The sequence below is a fragment of the Anabrus simplex genome, chromosome 4, assembly GCF_040414725.1.
Source record: "Anabrus simplex isolate iqAnaSimp1 chromosome 4, ASM4041472v1, whole genome shotgun sequence".
NCBI classification, from domain to species: domain Eukaryota; kingdom Metazoa; phylum Arthropoda; class Insecta; order Orthoptera; family Tettigoniidae; genus Anabrus; species Anabrus simplex.
Window position 1 is genome coordinate 200482378 of NC_090268.1, and position 12810 is coordinate 200495187.

Genomic DNA, 12810 nt, shown 5'->3' on the forward strand with positions numbered 1-12810 from the left:
CTGCAATCAAGGAGTTAGTGGATTTATTTTTACAATTTGCTGCGCGATCCTAACCGCGTGGCAAACTCGGACGGTAGTTTGTAATCAGGGTTGAAAGAGAACAATAATTGTCAAAGCCTTGTCCAACTGATGAGCTCACTGTGACACTTGGGCCAATCGCTAGTTATTTCATGATTGAAAATGCCTAAAACGATCGAAAACTTCCAATTTATGTTGAAATGATGTACTCTATCGGTGACATTTATGTATAGTTTCCTACTGCATACTTACTTTTTATAGTACTAGCAGTGGCGGCTCGTGGTCTATTCAAACAGGTGAACAGCATTTCTCTCTTTCACATACACAAATACGCATATACACAGAATGGCAGACCTACCCTTCCATCAGTCGTTGACACCCCCAGTTAACAGTTTAGACAATATGGCGATGACTTAAGCCATCTTACGGTCCTTTTTGATGGAAAATGTATTCCATTACCCGAAAAGAAGGAGTCGAGCACGTGGGCAGGTGGCGGGTTAGCAAAGGCTTTGCACCGTAACACAACTTACACTCAGCTGGCCTTGTGACCTGGTGGGGGTGTGATAAGCGTCATGCAATTGTAATTATTTATGGAGGAATATATATTTCATTTTCAGAAGCGAGAAGATCGTACTTTATATATTATAAGTACAGACCAGGCTGAGAGGATGTTGTGCAACCTACCCCAGACTGTTGTCTCCACTGAGATTAACAAACACAATGAACAGCAGAATTAGAATTTTCAGAAATTGTGACGAAGAGGAAAGAGCGAGGCTAAAAGTGTTGACAAAGTTTCGTAGCCCCGGGCAGAATTGGTAGCGGCAACAACGCATCGGGTCATGCGGAAAATTCCGAGAAATGACGTAGGGGTATCTCCATGAACTAGCGGGAGTTGAACGCGAGGTTGGCACTTGAAGAAAAGTATGAGCCTTCCCGGTCCCGTGGTTTATGTGGACCAATAGAAAAATTCATCGACCAGTCGCAGGTACGCCAAGTTCGTATTGTAAGAAGCACGAGAAACCTGAACTCTACGGATTAAATTTATAAAAGGAAGTGAGTTATAAATTCGGAATCATGTGGAATTTAGAAGCATAACCATATAATAAAACTTATTGAAAGTTAATAATTGAGGGAGATTGCATGGCGTAATTCTAAGAATTAAGGAATGCTATCCGCTGATTGGCTGGAGGCAAGGGACGCCACAATATAGCGCGAAATCCCGAGCCGTGAGACGGCAGCTAAATTCGCAAATATATCAATTACCAGCGAACGATAATAGTTGAGAATTGGTATAGAGCCTTTGAGAACATAATTACATCACTGAATCCCATATTTAAGCCACTGGCAAGGGCGCAAATAGTCGTATGAGGATGTCGGGGCTGCGCGTACTAAGATGACCTCCCGTGAACTCGGAAGAGAGGGGATACAAGTATAAATATGAGGTCGTGGACAAGGACTAACTAACTTCTGACAAAGTGTTCGGGCGGATACCACGCCAGGGGTGCGTGACAACTTCTGACAAAGTGTCGGAGCTGTTACCACGCAAGGGGTGCGTAACTTACTTGTGAATATTCCGTGCCGTTACTACGACAGGGAGCATGTGTATACTTACTCGTGGAGTAGGGTTCGAAGAATTATATGGTTACGTAGCATAGTGATTCCTGACGTGATGTAGCTTATATTACAGTCTTGAGCAGTCTACTAGTAGAAAGTGTTCCAATAGTTACAGGACTCAGTAAAGCATAACTTACAGAGTGTGATATTCTACCAACAGATTAGGAAGTACGTTACGTGAGAACGGTCACGAGTGTTCGATGTATTTCGCCTAGTAAACAGTCGATCATAATTGATACCTGGTCAGCTACGCGAACGCGAGACGGGAAAATCGAGTGCGCGCCGGGCCGTTTGAGTGTGATATCGAGGTGTCACCAGTTCCTTAGTGCCGGGGAAGGAATGAAGAATATGTGTATGAATTAGGCGGGTCAAATAAAGGCCAGAAGTGTAAAGTTTCAGTTCAATATTAGTGTGTGTAAATTTGTTAAAATGTTAAAATTTTAAAACTTGAAAATTAATATGTGTAAATCTGAAAAGTGCATTGGATTACTTCTTCAAGCTGGCATGAAAACCAGTAGGATGCAGGGCTAAGACTGGACGGGGCTTGTGCTCCTCATCCGGTTTAGCAGACGACAAAAATGAGATGAGTAACCTTTTAAGATATTTGTAGGTTGCTATCGTTAGGGGGAGGAAATCATATTAATTTATCATGTAACTTGATTATGAAACGAGCCGTTTCTGGCTCATGTAAATTCAGAGATAGATAGACAAAGGGACAAATTAATATGTACATAATTAGATCAAGCACTCATCATAATTTTGATTATTAAATAGAGTAGAGTAGGGTTTATTTGTTCATTCAAGTGCTTAAGTTGTTTGATGTGATATGGAGCACGTTTCACGTAAAGATAATGTTAATATTCATTTAGAAGTGCTTCCAAAGTGTTTTTCCGTTATCGGAAATTTTATAGATATTAAGGCATATTGTTAAGATAATCCAGAGGTAGGGTTGCCAAGTGATTTAAATTGTTGTGGGACGGAATGAAGTCCATTGATTTGTTTGTAAATATCGCGAAGTTCGCCAGTGGACAAAATAATAATAATCGGTAGAAGTGTCGGAGTAATAAGTTAATATTGGGTAATGTTTAAAGGCGTGTTTAATAATAATCTTTGAGAATAAAGGCACGGGCCTAGTTGGATAGAATGATTGCAAATTAATTTAAATGTGGAGATAATATGTGGCATGAATATTTTAATTTGGGAAGTGAATCCGATTTTAACACTAATTGTTGATTTAACATTGTTGGACTCCACAATAATCATAAATAATTTTGGTAGAAACGAGATAGGCACTTTGATAATATGGTCACGCTATGTTTGAGGCCCAGAGTGATTTGAGCCAAAAGTTGAGATTTGGAGTTTTGTGGGACAGAAATCCGGCCCGAAATGAAAGTGAATTGTACTGATGTTGATGAAGAAATACATGGATCTTAAGGCCTACATAGAGGTTGTATTTCTGTACCGGTGATATGAGTGGCAGAAGAGAGTCCACGCACCGAGGGTTAATTAATGAAAATGTTTTGAAGAGTTCCGATGGATAAATGGACTTCAAAATGGAAAAGGAAGGAATAATTTAACACTTGCAGAGATTGGAGGTATTTGCTCAACTGCGAGGTGTTATGGGATTTGAGAATTGTCTTAGGAGCATATGGTCTCCATGAATTAACGACAGTACGAAAATAAGGTTGCGGGTTCGAACACTTATGTCCCGACCGATGTGAATTCGGATCTTGGTGATTTCTGTTTGGGAGAGAACGTATGTGACTAAATTATAAAGATGGGAAATAAAAATAAATATTCTCGAAAGAATAATAATATTAATAAATATAATAATAATAATATTCCAAGTAAATCATGTCCGGATTGATTAGTGCCAAAACTAGACCGGAATTGTAAAAGGGGTTATGCGTTAAACATATTAAGAGTGGACTACCGTGTAACAAGCGAAATTAAATTTTTTAAATGCATTATTTGAAGTAGAAGAAGAAGGAGAAGAATTTTTTAATTTATGGACACAATAATGATGGTGGGAATTGAATTGAAAATATTGAAATTTTCAAACCACTTTAATAATAATAATATTTGAAGTATAGAAAAAAGGAAGCTACTTTTTTATTTCAGATGAGAATAATAAGAGCGAGAAGTTGAAGTATTAGAGCGAGGATGATTACGGGTTACGATAATCACGATCGCCACTATTAATAATAATGTTAATAATAATATTTTTTTATTTTTTATTATTATTTCGGATGGTGATGATGAATGATACTAGGGAAGTCAGCTGGCGAATTAACGTAATAATGTCACGTTGTTGTAAATAATAAGTTAATATTTGTAATATGAAGGCAAATCCCTACATCTGGACCATTGGGTTAGAGTCGCTTTGTCGTTTCCTTCAACTAACGATTAGCACATCTTGGTTAGGAACCCGGGAAGGGTTTGTAGTTTCCCGGGTTGGTCTCATCTCAATCAAAGTGGAGGCGATAATATGGTCCATGTGATCGCGCCCACTTAGCCAACAGGTAATTGGTCCATGACCAAATATGGTCATGGTGTTAACGAAGGTAAACCTGATACCTTCAGATATCAACGGTTCCACCACCCAGATGGAAGGGTGGTCAAAAGTGATAAATATTATGTAATCATTTCCTGGAATAATTTGCCAAATTACCGGCAAATCAAGGGTCAACAGATTTTGTTGTGTATAAAAATTATTTTGTTTACTTAAATAAAATGCTCCTTTAGCATTTGCAAGGAAACAGTTCCAGGTTCTTGTTCTTGTAGAATAGTAAACCCTCGGTGAACGTTTAAATATCCGTCCCCATTCCTAGGACGGGGCCTTCATAATTTCCCTTTGATCTGATTTAATATTTTGTTTGTGTTTTTTTATGATGAGCCTAAAGTTAATGATTAGAGTGTCCCGTTCAACCCTGTAGTACTGATTGGATGGCGCCCGTACATTTAGTTTGAGATCTTATATCTCAATATATTTTTTATTGTGTATTAGTTGCGATAGATTCGGACCGTAACACTCCCTGAGATAAATGCTGGTTGGGACTCAGGCTTTGAGCGGGTACAGTAACAAGTGCGAGAACTGAACCTGAGTGGGGGGTGAGTGAATAATTAGTCTTCCGTATAGGCTGCAGCCTGATATTAACTAGTGGTGGTGAAAGTTCTTCGGACAGTGTGGATGTTGCCTACCCCCACCCACTGCAACTCTCAAATGTGCTTACACAGAAACTATCGCAATTCATAGCCTTGTCCCCAAACGCCCACTTCCTGCTTCCTACTAGCAGTTTTTTCAACAAAGCAACAGGACGCTTCCCATGTACCCAATATTGTGATTCCACCAGGAAACAACAAGCTCGTGAGGGTTGTCAATAGCAATGGGGAGAGCGCACGCAAATTGAAAACAGACTACAATTTCGGAAGCTTGTATTTCTTTTAAATGTCCTTTACTTTAAAGTAAAATAAATGCCATGCATGTTAACCGATTCGGGTGTGAACTTGAGAGTATACGAGTAGCCAGGAATGGTCACTGAGTGGAAAAGCTATTTGAGGTGTATTTGTTAGGTAAGAAGTAAATTTATTCTATCCTGAATATAAACATTAGCATCTGTGGATTACCGAAGTGTCCAACTCCCTGGCTGAATGGTCAGCGTTGAGGCCTTCGGTTCAGAGGATCGCGGGTTCGATGTCCGGCCGGGTCGGAGATTTTAATCGCGTTTGATTAATTCTTCTGGCTCGGGAACTGGGTTTTGTTTGTCCCAACACTTTCCTCTTCATATTCAGACAATACACCACACTACCAAGCATCACAGCAACACGAAATTGTTATTGCATCCCTACATATAGGGTTGGCATCAGGAAGGACATCCGGCCGTGAAACAGGACCCAATTCTCATGTGCGACACATTTCGCATCCACGACTACACAAGTGTGGGGGAAAACTGGAGAAGTAGAAGTGTCGATTACCGAAGTCTATCATAACAACTTATTTCAGAAACATCGGACACGTCCTGAGATCACTGACTTGTATTATGACTATTACTACCAACATTTTGAAGTTTATTTTTGAACTTCAATTCTTATTGAAGGCTGTTAAATATTGGACAGCCGCAGTGACAAAATAGTTTGCATCTCAATTAACGCAAATTGAATGTGTTTTGTATGTTCACAGATGCTGTCAATACAACACTGGCCTTGTTTCTGTTTTCCAAGTTCGCCATTTCAGCCTCATTTTTAATCATCTATCCATTTTCTGGAGAGTTATACCCAACGCAACTGCGAGGCGTCGGTATTGGAACATCCGCATACATCAGTGGGCTGGGCCTGATACTCATCCCCTTCGTTACTTACTTGGTAAATTATACTACTGTAGTAGTGTAGCTGTAAGCTGTAGCGACATAGCTACGAGAGTATTGGATTCGATTAGTGTCTTTTACTGGGTTCTTCAGATAACTTACATACTTCGCAGTGTGTTGGGAGGCCGAACGTAGCAGGCGCATTCTTATGAAAGGGAAATCAAAAAATTTTCCCACGCTTTACCAATGCAATATTTTTCAAAATAGTCCATCTTGCTCCACATGCAATGTTACTCTTCTCATTATGGTCTTCTGCACTCTTGTTAACATTTCTGGTGTGATAGTTGCAGTTGCTGGAGGAAGTTTACGTAAAAATTCGGTACTGTTTGCAGGTAATGTTGCATAAACTTGACCACACAAATAGCCCATATAAAATAATGTTGTCAAATTCCCCTTTGGGGAAGTCAAGTGATCATAAATATGTCTTGCAACAAATGAATTTTCCGTGGTTTCCCATTTTCACACCAGGCAAATGCTGGGGCTGTACCATAATTAAGGCCACGGCCGCTTCCTTCCAACTCCTAAGCCTTTCCCATCCCATCGTCGCCATAAGACCTATCTGTGTCGGTGCGACGTAAAGCCCTTAACAAAAAGAAAGTTAGCAACAAATGAAACTCAAAATGATAGCCATTAATTTATTTACATCAAACAAATTGTTTACCAGAGGTGTCTGGGTGGAATATGGATCCGACAAGTGTGGGAATCAGACGGGGAAAGTGACTCAGGGCCTATGAAACTACCGCGAATGAAATCATCAGTTCTCTAGAGTATGATGATAAAACAGCCTTCTGTATCGGGTGGTCCACCAGCCCCTTGCGAGCTAGTTTTATGCACCTCGCCTCCTTTACAACAATTCTGAAATACATAGGTCCTTCGCCCTAAACCAGGGTAAAATGACGAGATGTGTGATTACGGGCTAGAAGACAGCAGGAATCATGTGCGCCACTATTAATTCATTGTGGGTATCTCGAATGAACCCGTAAAACAAGCACAGATACGAAAAACACGTACCTTCCAACAGGTGTTGTACACACAGACCAGGAGCAGGTATTGTATAGGCTGGGAAATGCCCCTGCATGTCAAACCTCGCAGTAGCTCACATGGTAAGGGCGCGGTGGAATACGTGATAGTGGAGAGTGCTCGAAAGTTCGAATCCCACCCAAGTAGTATTTCTTTTTTACCACCAATTGCATGGAATGCGGTAAGGATGCATACTTGATAGCTTACACAGACTGATTTGTTTATGTGGCCCTGTAAAGTGCCGTATGTTTCATGGCACAGGGTATGCAGCAGGGTTGGTCGAGGTCTGTGGCTACGGCACAGGCAACCAGTTAGCTACGTCGTACATGTTCCAAGCTTCGTAGATCACAGGTACGGCAAGGCGTGCCACATCGGAACGGTTACAATATGCGATAACAGGTAGGTAGGTAGGTAGGTAGGTAGGTAGGTAGGTAGCTGCGCGAACTCAAGCCAAGTCACACTACAATACAAAGCTTATTCACTGCCTCGTGATGTATTCCAGCGACGAGTATATGGATATGTAACTCATCTATGGAGAAGATAGACAGAGTGCATACCAGGCACAACGGCTGTATCAAGAACGCTATACGAATAGACGATAACCGACAGGCGTGATATTTTGGAGTGTAGAAAGACGTCTGCGGGCTACTGCGTCACTGGGAAGTACATGGCCTATTCGAGATCATCCCGTGACGTCTGCTCACGAAGAAGAGGTTGTCTTGGACGCTATCTGATATAACCCCAACACTTTCACAGGAACCGAACATCAACCGGACATCTGTTATGAGGATATTGCATACCCAGCTGTTTCACCGGTACCATTTTCACTTACCTTGGTTATGATTTCCAAGTCCGGGTAGAGTTCTGTCAATGGACCCTACAACATGTGGACACTGATCCTGCCTTTTTAGCGACCTTCTTATTTACGGACGAAGCGCGGTTCCACAACTATGGAACCGTTAACCGCCATAATATGTTTTAGGGGAGTGTAGATAAACCCCATTGGTACGATAGACAGTTTTTCAGGTACAGTGCGGCGTGAAAGTATGCTGTGGCAGCGTGGATGAACACCTCATTAGTCACCATTTTTTTGAGGGACCTCTGACGGAAGAACGCTACCTGCGGTTTCTCCAAGATGAACTACCACCGTTCTTGGGAGATGTACAACTCCTTGACCGCTGCAGGATGTGATTTCAACATGAAGAGGCTCCACCACACGGGGCTTTGGTCGTCCGGAACCAGAATGCAACGTATCCTGATAAATGGATAGGAAGGGGAGGACCTGTTCGATTTTATGCCCCTGCTTTCTTTCTGCGGTGCCATTAAAACAGTATATGCACAGGAACCGAGTAATACTGGTCACTTTAGACAGCTTGTAACTGTTCGCTCTCCTAAACTTCATACTTGGGGAGACGAAAGTTAATAGCTGGGGGCACATGAATACAAAAATAAACTATATGTGGCTTGCCCGCAAATATAATCAATTATCATCCCATGGTTTCCCATTTCTCTATGTAATGTTTGGGCGCCTGCGTTACAGTTTTAAACAAAACTGTACCGCAAAATTTATATTTACTAGCATAGAGACTTATACTTAAATCACAGAGGTAGGATATAAAATAATTAACCATTAAGTATCGCTTGAGAAAGAAAATTAACGCAATATTAAATAAAATGAATTTATTATACAAAAATGAGATGAATCGGAAAAGTTCCTTAAAGCTTGGAGGGATTTAAAAATTACGTTACTGAAAATTAACTGTTGCCTGCTTTATCTAATTGAGGCTCACCAATTACAGCTTCCGTTGATGTCATCTATATTCCGTGGTTACTCGTTCCCCTCTTCTCGTTGTAGAATTGGCGCCATGGACATCCTTCCTTCCTTCTGTGATATGGCTTGGGCTGTTTGGACTAGCACTCCCTAATTGCCTAGTCTTTAAATTAGACATTGGCCCTATTTTTGTGAAAATTGATCACCGTTGATCGTAGGAGGAGAAAATTCAGAGTTATGAATTTTTCCATGTTATCAGAAATCTCAATGCAATTTAGCTATTCTACTGATACAATACAGACTTGCACTGAATTCCGTGGACTTGAACTACACGTAGTTCTTCGTCCAGAATAATTACTGAATATATCACAAGCCGTAAGCTTGTTTCGTCTCATCCTGATCCGACAGCATCACAGCAGCTAAGTACTGTGTCGAAGCGACAACTCACTGTACGAATACGAAAATAACTATGTCTCGAAGCGACCACTCACTGTCTCAAAAATAATAAAGTTGTTGTGGTTCTGGTAGTGAGCTAGATAATATATCCCCGGGCTCTCCTCACTTTTGGTAACAGCTCAATACCAAATCTCAATACAACGAAGCGTCTGATTCGTAGATCGCATTATCATCTCCCTCTCTTCATTCTTCACAAGTAACCAGTAGGCGTGGCGATGATGTAGTATCAAAGCTTGCTAGCCTTGCACGCGGGTCGCTGTGTATAACCTTTGCTCTTGAGTTAAACCCGTAAGTCATCCAACTTCCCCGCTTCAAGAATAACTTTTCCGTGTACACAAGTATGAGATGAAATGACACCAACTCTGTCTCAACATTTACCATATTTACAGTACATAATGAATTCCTATCCTACATAATATAATAATTTAAATAATAAATGATGTTCTAATACATACAATATGATTCCAAAAGCCTTAATTACAAATGATTGAAGTTGAATTAATATGTCATTATGAATAATTGCCGATGGCGGATAAACTTGATATCGAGTGATATCGCGTAAAAGGATTGTACACTAAATATAGTATGGCTGGAGGAGCCTGGACGGTTACAAGCTCATCACCGAGACATGCCGATCCGTTACGGCGGTGGTGTTTCAATGTGCCAGACGGTTTTTACAACATCCCGCACAACTCTGTATCGGCCACAGAGGTCGCCTGTTCGAGCAGGTGCTACGTTAAAAGATGCAGGTAACTGAAATCCTGTCACATATTTCCTAGCCTCTTCCAAACCAGATTCATACCATATGCCAACATATTAATGGCCCTTTTCAGGGCCAAATAAACAAATCAATCTGTGAAAACGTTGTACATGTTCAATTGCGTGGGATTCGAACCTCCTAACCCTCGAGCACTGTTCACTTTTCAGATCTCCGCCCGCGCCCCTGCCAAGTGAGCTATTGCGAGGTCTAACACGCAGCGGGCAGTTCCCAACCTATACAATATCTGCTCCTGGGCTGTGTGTACACCTCCTATTGTAAGGTACATGTTTTTCGTATCTGTGCTATTTTTACGGGTTCTTTCGAGGTACTCGTAATGAATTACTAGAGGTGCACACGATTCCTGCTGTCTTCTAGCCCGTAATCACACATCTCGTTATATTACCCTGGTTTAGGGAGAGGAACTTATGTATTTTAGAACTTTAGTAAAGGCGGCGGGTTTCATAAAACTAGATCACAAGAGGAGGGTGAACCAATCTCTCAGTCACGGCTACTCATCAATACTTCACATCACAGCCGGCACGGTTGCCAGGTAACATCGCGTCACATACTTTGTATCCCTAATTTCAGTTCTCTCCCAGCGATAAGACATATTAATGACAAAAGCACATGAGAGTTAAATCAGACGATCTTGAAGTTATAAACCGTCAAATCAAATCAATAGAGACGTTGCATACTAAATTAACACGCAATTTATGCTCAGGTGTGTTCTGCTCACTTGTTCAATGATTCACTCGCAGAAAACCTCGGCATGGCAATCCGGTTGCAAGCGCTGAATTATATACCGTTTGAACACGTGCCAGTGTAGCTTATGTTTAATAATTCTATGTAGTTTAATATGATGTGTTCCCAACTTGTGAGCCACAGCTCTTGTACTTGTATGAGGTTCTATGGCAACAGCTCTTCTCGTCACATTCACCTACTCTGCATCTCTATACCGGGTCCTCAATGGACGAGTGCACGACTCGTTGGCTGAACGGTCAGCGTACTGGCCTTCGGTTCAGAGGGTCCCGAGTTCGATTCCCGGCCGGGTCGGGGATTTTAACCTTAATTGGTTAATTCCAATGGCACGGGGGCTGGGTGTATGTGTTGTCTTCATCATCATTTCATCCTCATCACGACGCGCAGATCGCCTACAGGCGTCAAATAGAAAGATCTGCACCTGGCGAGCCGAACCCGTCCTGGGATATCCCGGCACTAAAAGCCATACGACATTTCATTTCAATGGACGAGTTTCGATATGAATCGTTTATTCTCTAAATCTCGGTATATACTGTGATCTGGATGGCGTCTATGTGGATACTATTGTGCAGAAAGTGCAGCTGTTGTCGTTCATTGCGATGATACTCTCCAAATATAAGCAGCATATCCACAAGTTCATTAGGCTTATAACGTGGCTGTTTCATTGTTTTGTATTTGATTAGACTGAATGTTTGAACACTAGAGCTCATTTTACCCTGAGCAGTACAGAGCCCTCACACAGCGTTTCAGTAAATTGAGTTTCGGGTTAGTCTACAGCCTCTGCAACATTCCGCACCTTCTCAAATTTTACGTTGTTGCGTGTAGCCTTTTCATGCATCCCAGTGAAACTTCTTGCGGGGAACATGGTAGACCATCTTTTTTACAGCGGAGTATCTATCTGAAGCACTCGGTAAATGGAGACGATCATTATGGTAAATTGAAAAGTCACCTACCGCCCAAGAATTGTACTAATCAAATGAAATATCCTAGTAGATGTTTAGCTGTCGGACTTCCATAGTTTACAGTCAGAGTTGTATATATAATACGATCTTCCTAGAGTAAATAATAACACTATGGAATATTTATTTTCACAGGGTTCGGAGATGCTTGCAATGCCGCTGGTAATAATGGGAGTAATCTCAGTTATTGGGGGCATAGCAGGTCTGCGACTTCCAGAAACTCTCCATCAACGTCTGCCACAGACACTTGAGGAAGGAGAGGAGTTTGGTAAAGACTGGACGATGAAAGACTGCCTAAACTGTATCCCTCAAAGGTAAGTTCAGGAAAGTTTTCTTGCAGACACTGCAAAGTAGCATTTAAGGGTAGCAGGAGGTGATTTAAAGAAACAACTTTCTGTTTTTGTACAAAAAATATTCCGAACATTCTTCTTCAGAGCAAACTTTGCCCTAGACGCGGAGTTATTGCGGTGAGGTGATGGGACGCCTATAGAGATATTACGCGTACGCTACTAGGTAAAATGCTGCTAGTGCTGGTGGTATGAGGAAAGTAGTGTGGACGTTGTTTCTTTCACACTGCTTCGTTCAAAGAAAGATCTCGACGCGCTCTGCCACAAAATATTACGATATGGTGCATAAATAACACCAACAAGTAATATGACCACAAGCATGATTTGCCAAAAGCTGTGGTAGAAGCACTAAGACCAAGATTTATTATTTAATCCAACTAGAATATCTAAATGAAAAATTCAGAAATCTAATGAATTTAATTTGGCCAGTGGTCCTTAAGACAGTGTTAATAGATATAAAAACTAAGCACAACGGTATTTATTTTGCAATAGCAACTTACAACGAAGGGAACGGCGTAAAGTGTGAAATATTGAAGGCATTAGTTTTTTAATTCATTTTTATAACTGTTAGACACTTCATTTTGCCGAAACCAACATTGAGTAAATAAATCTATAAACTACCTAAAAGGGAAAACATATGGTAACAGTATTACTCCTGAAAATATCAATTTAAGTAAAACAGAATGACATGTTCCGTGTAACTTAATTAAAACAAGAGTGGCGTGTGTACAAGATACGATCT

At 41.0% G+C, this 12810-nt stretch overlaps 1 protein-coding gene across 1 annotated transcript in view; it reads left to right on the forward strand.

Annotated features, from left to right (window-relative positions):
* CarT (Carcinine transporter) overlaps positions 1-12810 on the forward strand; it is a 95998-nt gene that overhangs the window by 79722 nt on the left and 3466 nt on the right. Inside the window, exons 10-11 of the mRNA XM_067146368.2 lie at positions 5813-5994; positions 11857-12035. Coding sequence (XP_067002469.2) covers positions 5813-5994; positions 11857-12035 — 361 coding nt within the window. The remainder of the gene's footprint in view (positions 1-5812; positions 5995-11856; positions 12036-12810) is intronic.